This window comes from Arachis hypogaea, chromosome 7 (genome assembly GCF_003086295.3).
Source record: "Arachis hypogaea cultivar Tifrunner chromosome 7, arahy.Tifrunner.gnm2.J5K5, whole genome shotgun sequence".
NCBI lineage: Eukaryota > Viridiplantae > Streptophyta > Magnoliopsida > Fabales > Fabaceae > Arachis > Arachis hypogaea.
The window spans coordinates 37,874,186-37,886,034 of NC_092042.1; the positions used below are offsets into that span (position 1 = coordinate 37,874,186).

Here is an 11,849-nt window from a genome sequence, read left to right on the forward strand (position 1 = left end):
TCAAAATATTATTACAATTTATCTAAAACATACTTTATATTTTATATGTATGCGTATTTTCGTGTCATGTAAAATTTTAAAATTCGTGTAATGGTATATTCTATATCGTATCGTGTCCTATATCTGTGTCAGCAAATTATGAGCTAAAATCATTCCCCGCCCCCCTTCCTAGTTCCTACCGCAACGGTATTTTGGCCTTATTTCCGTGTTCTGATGCAGTAGTTGTTTTGTAGATCTAATTAGGAATGTTTTTGTGTTCAAAGAACTTGCTTGTCTTTGGAATACAATCATCATACTTACTATTTTAACCCGTAAAAGTGAACTAAAGTAATATTCCTCCGTCACTTTGACACTATATATACCGTCGTTGATTCACAGTATCATATTTTTCATATTTAAATGTAAAAAACATGGTTTATTTTAATAGTTACTTTTAAATGACGGATCATAATTTTTTTTTCATATTCATATCTCAAATACACACAATTTCGTGCTAAAGAAAAACAAAATTCTTTTTTTCTTTAAGTAGTATGTAACTATGTATGATGTCTTAAATAGATTATTCAATTTTTAATAGACTAGCTGACCCAATTCTTTTAATAGACTATTTTATTTACGTAACCGAGAAAAACACTTTTTAAAATAGAAACAGAAAGGATAAGAGTGGGGAAAAACCGAAAAAGAGGTGAAAGGCCCAAAAGCTGGGGCAACTAAGATGGGAAAAAAAGGTTAGAATACGGAGAAAATTTGATAAGGATTATGAATTTAATTTTGATATGTTATTAATTTAAAAATAATTATTTTTTATATTAAATATTAAGGGTGTAACTAATTGTCAAAAAAAAAAAACGAATATGATTATATAATGTAAAAAGCATCAAAATTAAATTGTCAAATAATTAATTATAAATATATAACTGAAATTTATTTTAAATGTTAGAATAAAATTGAATAAATTAAATATTAAAATAACTTCAAATCTTATCTAAGTAAAATGAAAAACAAATTGAAACAACCAATCTAAAGTTAATAAAGAGAAAAAATACTAACAAATATTAGTAGTTGAATAGAAAATTTTTCTGTTTAATTTTTGGTCAAAAAAGATTCAAGTTTTAAATTTAGACACAATGAAATCCATACCAAAAGATATATTCAATTCAACTTTACTACAACCATAATATAGATATCCCCGTCACAAAGTTCCCAACTTGAAATGCTATATAGCGCAAAGCCCACCACGTATGAGTTGTAAGTTCACTATCATACGGCTTTTCACATAGGAAACTTCCTCCTCCTTTTGTCACTCCCTATAACTAGGAGAGCAGTTAATAACTTATAGTTAATACAATTCAAATATCAAAACTAAAAACAAAAACAAAACCATTAACCAACCACCATACATGGCGTCGCAGTCGTCATCACCACGTTCAGGAATAGCAGAGAGTGATGGTGGAAGTAGAGGCAGAACTGAACCGCTTCTAGTGTCGCGAGAAGATGAAAGGAGCGGTTCATGGAGACTCAATGTCAAGGAGTTCAGTCTTAAAAACAACCACGAACACAACCGGAATGGCGGAAGCAACAATCTCAATCACCGTACTTTCACATTTTTACGCAGACCTAGTGAGTGACCCTTCACTTTTTATTTTCTTTTTTTATTGTGTTTTCTCAGTTCTCTGTTGTTATGGTGAAAGCAGTCATCTGAATTCTGAAGCCATCGTTGTTCAGTGCTCACCTTCTTCGGCTATTTTGTTCCTTTGCATGTTTCAAGTTCCTGAATCTGTTTTGTTATTCCGTTTTATTTATGAGTAATATGACTCCAATTAGGCAGAGAAGAATTTTTCTATGGAATTATAGATTTGTTTTTTTTTTTAAAATATCAAATAATTTCCTTAAAAGTTTTATCAGAGATTTAGAAGGTAAAAGAAAAATAAGTGTTCAAAAAATTATAATAGTTTTTTAACATTAATTATTATAAATTTCTTGTTATAAGTCTTCATAACTTACTTTTTTTTTGTGGCAGTGTCCATCAAAAAAATTTTGTGATTTAATTATCTTATTACTTTAATTATTTTTTTGTGATTTTTTTTAATTAATTCCTGTGCTTCCAAAATGGAAAGTGGATTCGGAATTAAATCGAACTGAGGCTCCTCAATAAACTTGTTTTCATACACACGATAGGTTTGAGCAATAAGAGTTGCGTGTTAATTCTGGCAAATTTGGACCATTAATTTCACTATTCTATACAATGGGTAAGGGGGATGGCCATGTTTGTTTGTTTTTCAGTGGTTTTCTCAATTATGCAGTATTAGGTAGCTTTCGGTTACCGAGCCAGGAAAATAATACACAAACAAGATTTTCACTATTTCCACTTTAAAGAACTGAAAATAAACTAAAACTTCTTCTTTTTGGACGCACCGTCTTCCTTCTCAGCCTTAGAGTTTGCGGTTTGATCCGTCTCTAAAATTCTTTGGTTGTCCAGACAGTTCTGTCTTAAAACAAAAAAAAAAAAATTAATGTTTTTCTGACCTTGAAAATTCGAAAATTGAAAATTTTTTTCTGGTTTCTTTCAAAATGTGGGGCCGCATCTAAACACAGTTTTAGATTGTATTTGGAATTACGGATAATAATACAACTTAAGAAACAAGGATGAATGGACTTTGTCTCAATATGACAGAAACACTAAAAATAGAGCCGCTAATGTTCATCCTAATATGCACGCTAATATTTTAGTCCCACTATCTTAATGCAACTAATTATTTGTGTTTTAATATATAACCAAACATGACCTATGCCATTATGTTTGTGTATTTTGTGTGATACCTATACAACCAAACGTTGCTTTCATGTTTGCGTTTTATGTGGTGAAGTCTTGGTACACACTTTTGCATAAAGAAAGAGCCTTTTAATTACTTCATTGTTTGGTAGTGGTTAAAGGAAGTGCTGGTGTTTGTCTTTTTTATTCTTTCAAAGTGGTCCAGCCTTGAAATGGTATCATCTGATGTAAGGTAGTAACCACAAAGTTGAAGAGTAATATCATTTGGGTATACATGAATTTTGATTTATAAAAAATGAGTAAGGATCAATTAGACATTAGTCTAACACCTCTACCTATGTTTCAGGATAAGAAGATCCATAACCCTTTTGTTTACCTTTCCTTAATGGTTGAAAAAGATAACCTGATTAAGTACTTTACGAAAGTGCACTATCTACAATTCAATTGTTCACTTTTTTGTTTTTCAACTTTGAGATTATTATAAAGGACCGTGATTTGAAAATCTTGGCATTTTCTAGTAATTAATTGAACATATTCAGAAAATATAGGCTCAATTGAAGAATTTAACATAATGAAAATAAATAGACTGCTATATGCTATTGATTGTGGTACTGTGGCTTTTAATCTAGTTTATCAAGTGTTTTTATTCTTAACAAGTTTTTGCCATGTCATAGCACGTGGCATTTCCTTCTTAGTGTATGTTTATGTATATGTATATATTCAAATGTTGTTGTTTCAGGGAAGCAGCGCAAGGTGGCAGAATATTACAAAAAACAGGAGAGACTCCTTGAAGGATTTAATGAGATGGACACTATGGCTGAAACCGGGTTTTTCCCAGGAAGTCTCACTGAGGTTGATTGTTCTATCGCCATTATTTACCGATAATTTGTCATGGAAGGAGCATCTCTAACAGAATGCTATGTGTTTGATATAGTATTAGTGAAGATTTTACCGTTTCTGTTAAGTGTAAAATTGTGAAGGAGTTTAATTTTATGATATGAAGTGTGGCAACATTTGATTGGATCTCCAGAAAGAGCATTCTAGTTCAACTAACAAATTGTGCACCATGTTTCTCAGGAAGAAATGAAGCAACTAGCCAAGAGTGAGAGGATGGCGGTTTATGTGTCGAATGCGTGTAACTTGCTGCTCTTTGCAGCTAAGGTTTTTGCCTCAGTCGAGAGCAAATCCTTAGCTGTCATTGCCTCAACCATGGATTCTCTCTTGGATCTCTTGTCAGGGTTCATATTGTGGTTTACTGCGAATGCCATGAAAACTCCAAACCGTTTTCACTATCCAATCGGAAAGAAACGCATGCAACCAGTGGTAAGACTTTATTAGAGAGATCATTTAGTCCTAAACATTATTATTAGATTGAAACGATTGTTGCTGTTTCGTTTTCAGCATTTCGTCGTTACTTAATACACACTCGTACTGATTGTATTTTGTCCACAGGGTATCATTGTGTTTGCATCAGTGATGGCGACACTGGGGCTGCAAATTTTGATTGAGTCTGGCAGAGAACTTATTACCAAGGTAATTGTGATGATCAAGTTTTTCTTGTTCCACTAATTTGTTTGAAATATGTGCTGATGTGGATCAAACATTGTTTTTTTTCGTTGTTTTATTTCAAATTTAGCATTGATGCAGAGTGTACCAAAACACCTAACTACTAATTTCTTTTGTAATTCTTTTTCTGCAGACTAAGCCTGAAATGGACCCAGTGAAGCTTAACTGGATGATCGGAATTATGGTATCTGTCACCGTTGTGAAGTTCATTCTTATGGTCTATTGTCGAAGGTTCAAGAACGAAATTGTCAGAGCATATGCACAAGATCACTTTTTCGATGTCATTACCAATTCGGTTGGATTAGCTGCTGCTGTGCTTGCTGTCAAGTTCTATTGGTGGCTTGATTCAACAGGAGCTATTGTTGTAAGTTTCATTTCTACCACTTATTTTCTCATTTAAGATTTCACTTTGCTTCTATGGTGACGTTTTCTTAGACTTCAAGTTACAAGCCACTGTAAATTTTTAATAGTCTTAGAGAGGCATGTTTATGTGTAACATTATTGTTTTTCTTGTTTCTTATTCTTATAATTCTGTAGGCTATTTTGCTATATGTTCTTCTCAAAACATGTTTTTGTCTACCAGAGTCCAAGGTTTTTTGTTGCTGACGTTTATGAATTTCTTCAAAAATATCCCTAAATTTAATTTCATTAATTTTCTCTCTAATGTATTGAATCTGTGGCAAAGCTATCCTTGGACATTTTCAATTTTATCCCTAATGTTTTAGATGAATTTAACATCTAGGGATAATTTTGACACAGATTGACAATGTAAGAAACAAAATTGAGGAATAAAATTAAATGCTGGGGATATTTTTGAAGAAAATTACAAATATTAAAGACAAAAATATATATTTTTCTCTTTTTTTTTTACTTGAAACAGTTACCATGTCGTGATGAAGTTTCCAAACATGGTCTTAAATGTTTGTATGTTATATGATTGCTTGTTACATATTCTTACTATCCCACAATGGCCTTAAACTCCAAGTATATGAAGATTACACTCTTTAAAGGAAGGTTTGAGTCAGATGACTGTTTGTTTGTTACTTCAAGCCAACTTTTTTATTGGTCTTCCAAGGGACAACATCCTTAATTCCTTAATGTCAAATAATGCAGATTGCATTATACACAATCAACACATGGACAAGGACAGTGATCGAGAATGTCTGGTCGCTCATCGGAAGGACAGCACCGCCCGATTTCCTGGCGAAGTTAACTTACCTTATATGGAATCACCATGAACAGATTAAGCACATAGATACAGTCAGAGCATACACCTTCGGTGCACATTACTTTGTCGAAGTTGATATCGTGTTGCCGGAAGACATGCTTCTGAATCAAGCACACAATATTGGTGAGACTCTCCAAGAGAAGCTGGAGCAACTTCCAGAAGTTGAGAGGGCTTTTGTCCACATAGATTTTGAGTTCACTCATAGGCCTGAACATAAGATCATGGTATGAAAGATATTTATGATATCTTAGGATAAGGGCAAGAGGGTTTTTTTTTTTTTTTGCCTTTGCTGTTCAACTTAATGTTTCTTCAATTTTTTGCTTTTCCTTTGGATCATGTAGTTAAATTTGCTTGTATCTTAAACTGTATTAATATGATAGAAGTTTATCTTTGAAATAGAGTGTGAAGCATATAAACGACTCTAACTGCACGGTTGAAACTTCAAAGGCCGATTTAGTACTCCTAATAGAATGTAAAATTGTTACATATAACATTGTATACCAATCATTTAGGACCTATAGTTCATATATTGAATAACTTTCCAGCAGTATTATTTATTTCAAACATGATTATGTAATATTTAACATCTCTTTATGTAATATTTAACATCTCTTTAAATTTGTTAGGTAAATTTATTTGGATCATCAATTATGACAAATGTTACTTATATAATATTTAGCTCTTTAAAATTAAAAGTAGTTTTATCATAAAAATGTTTTTGTTGAGTGTATAAAAATAATTTTATACAAAAAATTACTCTCAAGAATTTAAAAATATAGTTAGTTAAAGTGGTTATAAATACATTTGTACAAAGTCTTCACAAATGAAAATAATCTACAAAACTATACTCATAATGACATATTGCTTTTCCTTGAGATAAAGTGGAACCAAAATAATACTAAGAAAAAAACATGAATATGTAAGAACTTTAAAAAGGAAAAAGAAAACGAAAATATAGTTCAACATAAATCCTCCTATTCCAGAGGAGTTTAGACTACCAATTTTCAAGTAAAACGAGTAGGAGGCCAAGGATCACGATTTTTCTGTTTCAATCTATCAAACTAATCCTTCTCATCACTTTATTATTATTATTATTATTATTATTATTATTATTATTATTATTATTATTATTATTATTATTATTATTATTACTACTGCTACTGTTGTTGTTGTTGTTCTTGTCCTATCTCAACATAAAAGCGTTGTTGTTGTTGTTGTTGTCCTGTCTCAAAACATAAAAGCCTGGCCAACAAAGATAAAAAGTCCGACCCAAAAGGGGTGGCCTCCACCATATATCCGATCTCTTTAGAGGAGGTCCGACACAACGAAAGGAGCCTAGCTCTACTTGTCTAAGCAAATAACGGCCTATTCGAATCTCTCCAACTATTTCTTTCATCCATAAAAGATGAGTCCTAACAAACTCTCAAAGATAAATGAAACAGTTATCCATCAAAAAAGGTGGATCTACTCCAACAAAGGTGGTTATCAGGTCTACTATAAATACATCGACACTCTTTAGGCATACACACATTCTAATCTACAAAAACCTGTCTAAAACCTTTGCTAACTTAAGCATCGGAGTCTTTTACAGGTACCACCCCCACCTTCTCATGAGGAATTCAGACGGCAGCACCTCGACACCAAACAAATTGGATGCTGCCTCAGAAGGATTCTGAACCTTACCTTCAGGCCCAAATCAACGTTTCAGGTAACTGATAAACTCCGATTTTGTGGTTTATCTTGTGCTTATTTTGGGAGATTTTATCACCTTTTCTCACATTTATTCAATGAAATAGTATGGTTTTGCAATTCTCTCTTGATTTGTGCTTAAATGTGAAAACATGCTTTTTAGGCCCTAAAATAGCTAAATTTAATTTATTTTAATTCCATTCGATGCCTTGATATGTTTGTTGAGTGATCTCAGGTTCATAAGGCAAGTATTGGATGGAAGAAGTGAGGAGAAAAGCATGCAAGTGGGAGAACTCATGAAGAAATGAAGGAACCATAAAGCTGTCAAGCCTGACCTCTTCGCACTCAATCGACCATAACTTGAGCTACAGAGGTCTAAATGAAGCGGTTCCAGTTGCGTTGGAAGCTAACATCCGGGGCTTCGAAATGATATAAAATATGCCATATGTTGCTTCGCGTTTAGGGGCGCGCACGCGCCATGTACGCGTGCGCGCCGATGCTGCTCGTGGCCCACTAAAGTGAAATCGCCCCCAGCGATTTCTGAAGCACTTTGGGCCCAACCACCTCATTTCCAATGCTATTTCATGCAGAATTCAAGCTTGGGCAAGGGGGGAGCAATTGTTTGGTAGCTTAGCATCATGTGGGTTAGTTTCTAGAGAGAGAAGCTCCTTCTTTTATCTAGAATTAGGTTAGGTTTAGGTTAATCTCTCATAGATCTAGGTTCAATCTCATATTTTCATATTGTTTTCTTTTTAATTTCATGCTTCTACTCTTTCATTCTCATGATGTGTAGTATTAATTTTCCTTTTTGCTTTCTCTTTTGTGATGATGAACTCATGTTGGATTTGGATTTTCTTTTAATGAAATTTAATGTTGATGTTTCTTTTATTGATGATTTGAGTTGTTGGTTTATTTTTCTTGCAATTTGTAGTTGATAGATGATGCCAAGACATCTAGGCCAGTTTCACTTACCTTTTCTTTACTGTTTTAGGTTAGTTTCATGCATTTTCTTAGTGAATAAGGCAAGTTTTGGATGAAAATACACTTACACCTTGATTCAAGCAACCATTGTGAATTTTACATGATTTCATGAGGATTTTGCAAGGATTGAATGACAAATTGATGATGTATAATCTCATGACTTAGGCTAGAGCTTTGATGCACTTTATTTTCTTGATTTCAGGACAAAGGAAGCAAGGAAGAACCGTGTTAGTAGCCACATTAATCTAATTAACGTGACCACTAACGTGGAATGGGAATGAGCTTGCAACTTTAATAAGAAAGGTAGTCGACAATAACGCCTGTGAAGCCATCATAAACCCACATTAATTGCCATGTTAATTACATTAACGTGGTAGTTAACGTGGAGATAAAGGGAGCTCCAGCATTAGTGGTAAACATGAACACCACTAACGCTACAAAGTGGCAATTGGCCACATTAAGAGTCACGTTAACTTAGTTAACGTGAACTCTAACGTGGAAGGTAAGACAATGCCAACATTAGTGACACTCACCTTTATCACTAACGTTGGATCAAGCTAGCATTGCCCACGTTAGTGGTCACGTTAAGACCACTAACATGAAAGTTAACGTGGAGCTTAGATTGATGAGCCAACGTTAGTGACACTCACCTTTGTCACTAACGTTGGAGATGGCATTCACAACCACGTTAGTGGCCACGTTAACCTAGTTAACGTGAACTCTAACGTGGGGAGGAGGGGCATTTGGAGCGTTAGTGACAAAGGTAAGTGTCACTAACGCTCTCAAAGATAGGCATGTCCACGTTAAGAGTCACGTTAGTTATACTAACGTGAACTCTAATGTAGGGAAAGAGGGGCACAAGGCAACGTTATTGGAAAAGGTGATTCCCAATAACGCTTGCGAAGGATCATAAGGCAACGTTAGTGGTCACGTTAGTGCCACTAACGTTGAAGTTAACGTGGACTATATGAGGTTAGAACGTTAGTGAAAAAGGTGATTGCCACTAACGTTCTCGAATCCACATTCTCACTTAACGTTAACATCACTAACGCCCAGGCCTAACTCACACTTTTCTGCAAGCTGAGCCCACTAAAGATTATAACTGCTTCAACTCAAGATCTAAGGCCCACATCCAAGACCCGAAGAACTCACTAGAAGATCAAGAAGAGTAGTATATATAGGAGTAGTTTTGAACTATAGAGAAGCTTGGCACTTTGGAGAACTACCCTCTGTATATTTACTTTTCTGCATTTTTCTAGCTAAGCATGTATTCTTTTCTGCCATTTCCCATTTCCAGAGCTATGAACAACTAAACCCCTTTCATTGGGTTAGGGAGCTCTGTTGTAATTTGATGGATCAATTATAGTTTTCATTCTTCTTCTTCTTTCTTTTCTCTTGATTTACTAGAAAGCTTTCGATCTTAATTCAATTGGTTAGTTGTCTTAGAAAAGAAACTCTCCATAATTGGATCTCCTTTGAGCCTTGGAAAAGGGATGAGGAGATCATGCTAGAAATGCTTTCTCATGTTGGACCAAATTGGGGTTTGGGCGGATATAGTGACATGTAATCCTCCCAACACTCTAATTTGGAAATACATGTGGTATAATCAGTGACCACACTTCATCTCTTCCCATGAGCAATTAGATCAAGGAATTGGGCAATTGTTCAAGTTTAGAGAGATTGGGTTGCCAAGGAATTGGAACCCAATCACTTAAGATTACCAAGGAGATCAATAGATGCTTTGATTGAGGAAGAGATGAAAATGAATTTGATCCAGAGAATACAACATCTCCTGAGCCCAATGAATTCTCCATTTCTGATCTTACCCATTCTCTTTACTTTCTGCCATTTATTTCCATGTTCATCTCCCTGATTCCCCATTTAAGATTCTACACTTTATTTCCTGCAATTTACTTTCCCGTCATTTAATTTCCTGCAACATCAACTACACTCTATTTAGCTCAACTAGCATATTCTTCCAACTAAAGTTGCTTGACCAATCAATCCCTATGGGATTCGACCTCACTCTATTGTGAGTTTTTACTTGACGACAATTCGGTATACTTGCCGAAGGAAAATTTGTTGAGAGACAAGTTTTCATGCATTAAGTTTATGGCGCCCTTGCCGGGAATTGATTTTGTATCAACAATGATTAAGTTGGAAGTTCACTAGATTGAGCATTTTTCTTTTGTTTGTTTATTTTATTCAGTCATTTACCTTCAGTTTATTTAGTTTCTTCCTCACCCCCTATCCCCTCGTTATCTTCTTTTTCTTTGAATTTACTTACAATTCTGCTCACTAACCCACTAACTGTTTGATAAATTGCACAACTCATACTAACAATCATTCTAACAAGAATAATCACTTCATTTTATCTCTTGCTATGTGCTCTGTTAGTTGTATGACAGGGAGAAGCGGCAGAGCTTCAACTTCCTTTAATTCAGAACCTAAGAGGACCCTCCATAGATCAAGGAGGGAAGCAACAGGGAAAAGAGTTGTTAGTGCTGAGGAAGAGGAAGAGTACTTTGAAACAAACATGGAAGAGAACTTGGAAAACAATCATGAAGGAAAAGCTCACAACCATGCCAGAGAAGGCCCTGCAAATCATGCTGGGCAAGAGAGGAGAGTTCTGGGCTCTTACATCAATCTAAACTCAGGAAACTGTGGAAGTAGCATCAAAAAGGCCACCATATATGCCAACAACTTTGAACTAAAACCCCAGCTTATCACCCTTGTTTAGAACAACTGCTCATTTGGAGGAAGTGCCCAAGAAGATCCCAATCAGCATCTAACCACCTTCCTGAGAATATGTGATACTGTGAATTCTAATGGAGTCCATTCAGATGTCTATAGGCTGCTTTTGTTCCCTTTTTCACTCAGGGACAAAGCATCTAAGTGGCTTGAATCCTTCCTGAAGGAGAGCTTAACAAATTGGAAAGACGTGGTGAACAAGTTTTTGGCAAGATTCTACCCTCCTCAAAGAATTAATAGGCTGAGAGCTGAGGTGCAAACTTTCAGGCAACAAGATGGTGAAACTCTCTATGAGGCATGGGATAGATTCAAGGACTTAACAAGAAGATGCCTACCTGACATGTTCAATGAGTGGGTTCAACTTCATATTTTCTATGAAGGTCTTTCTTATGAGTCAAAGAAGGTTTTAGACCATTCTTCAGGAGGATCTCTAAACAAGAAGAAAACCATTGAAGAAGCCATAGATGTCATTGAAACGGTAGCTGAGAATGACTACTTCTATGCTTCTGAAAGAAGCAACACACGAGGAGTAATGGAGCTGAACCACATGGATGCATTGCTGGCTCAAAATAAGATGATCACCAAGCAGCTAGCAGATCTCACAAAGAAGGTGGAAGAAAACTAAGTTGCAGCAGTCATCACTTCATCACCAACTCAAGAAAGAGTGAATGCAGGAGAAGAAGGTGACTGGGAACAAGTCAATTATGTTGGAAACTCACCCAGACAAATCCATGATCTATATTCCAAAACTTACAATTCTAGATAGAGAAATCACCCTAACTTTGGGTGGGAAAATCAACAAGACCAAAGCCAAGACCAGAGACGCCACAACCACAATTCCAACAATAATGCAACTCACCA

General features: G+C 35.0%; 1 protein-coding gene and 1 non-coding gene across 2 annotated transcripts; one reads left to right on the forward strand and one right to left on the reverse strand.

Annotated features, from left to right (window-relative positions):
• Positions 1–1,060: 1,060 nt before the first annotated feature.
• On the forward strand, positions 1,061–5,963 carry LOC112702947 (metal tolerance protein 9). The gene is made up of 6 exons (XM_025754187.3): positions 1,061–1,620; positions 3,513–3,625; positions 3,851–4,096; positions 4,226–4,306; positions 4,473–4,703; positions 5,453–5,963. Exons 1-6 carry the CDS (start codon positions 1,401–1,403, stop codon positions 5,795–5,797), a joined length of 1,236 nt encoding a protein of 411 aa, XP_025609972.1. The 5' UTR covers positions 1,061–1,400; the 3' UTR covers positions 5,798–5,963.
• A 5,263-nt stretch (positions 5,964–11,226) lies between these two features.
• Positions 11,227–11,330, reverse strand: LOC112704599 (small nucleolar RNA R71). The gene has a single exon (XR_003155217.1). It is a non-coding gene; the product is annotated as a small nucleolar RNA R71 (small nucleolar RNA).
• Positions 11,331–11,849: the final 519 nt, after the last annotated feature.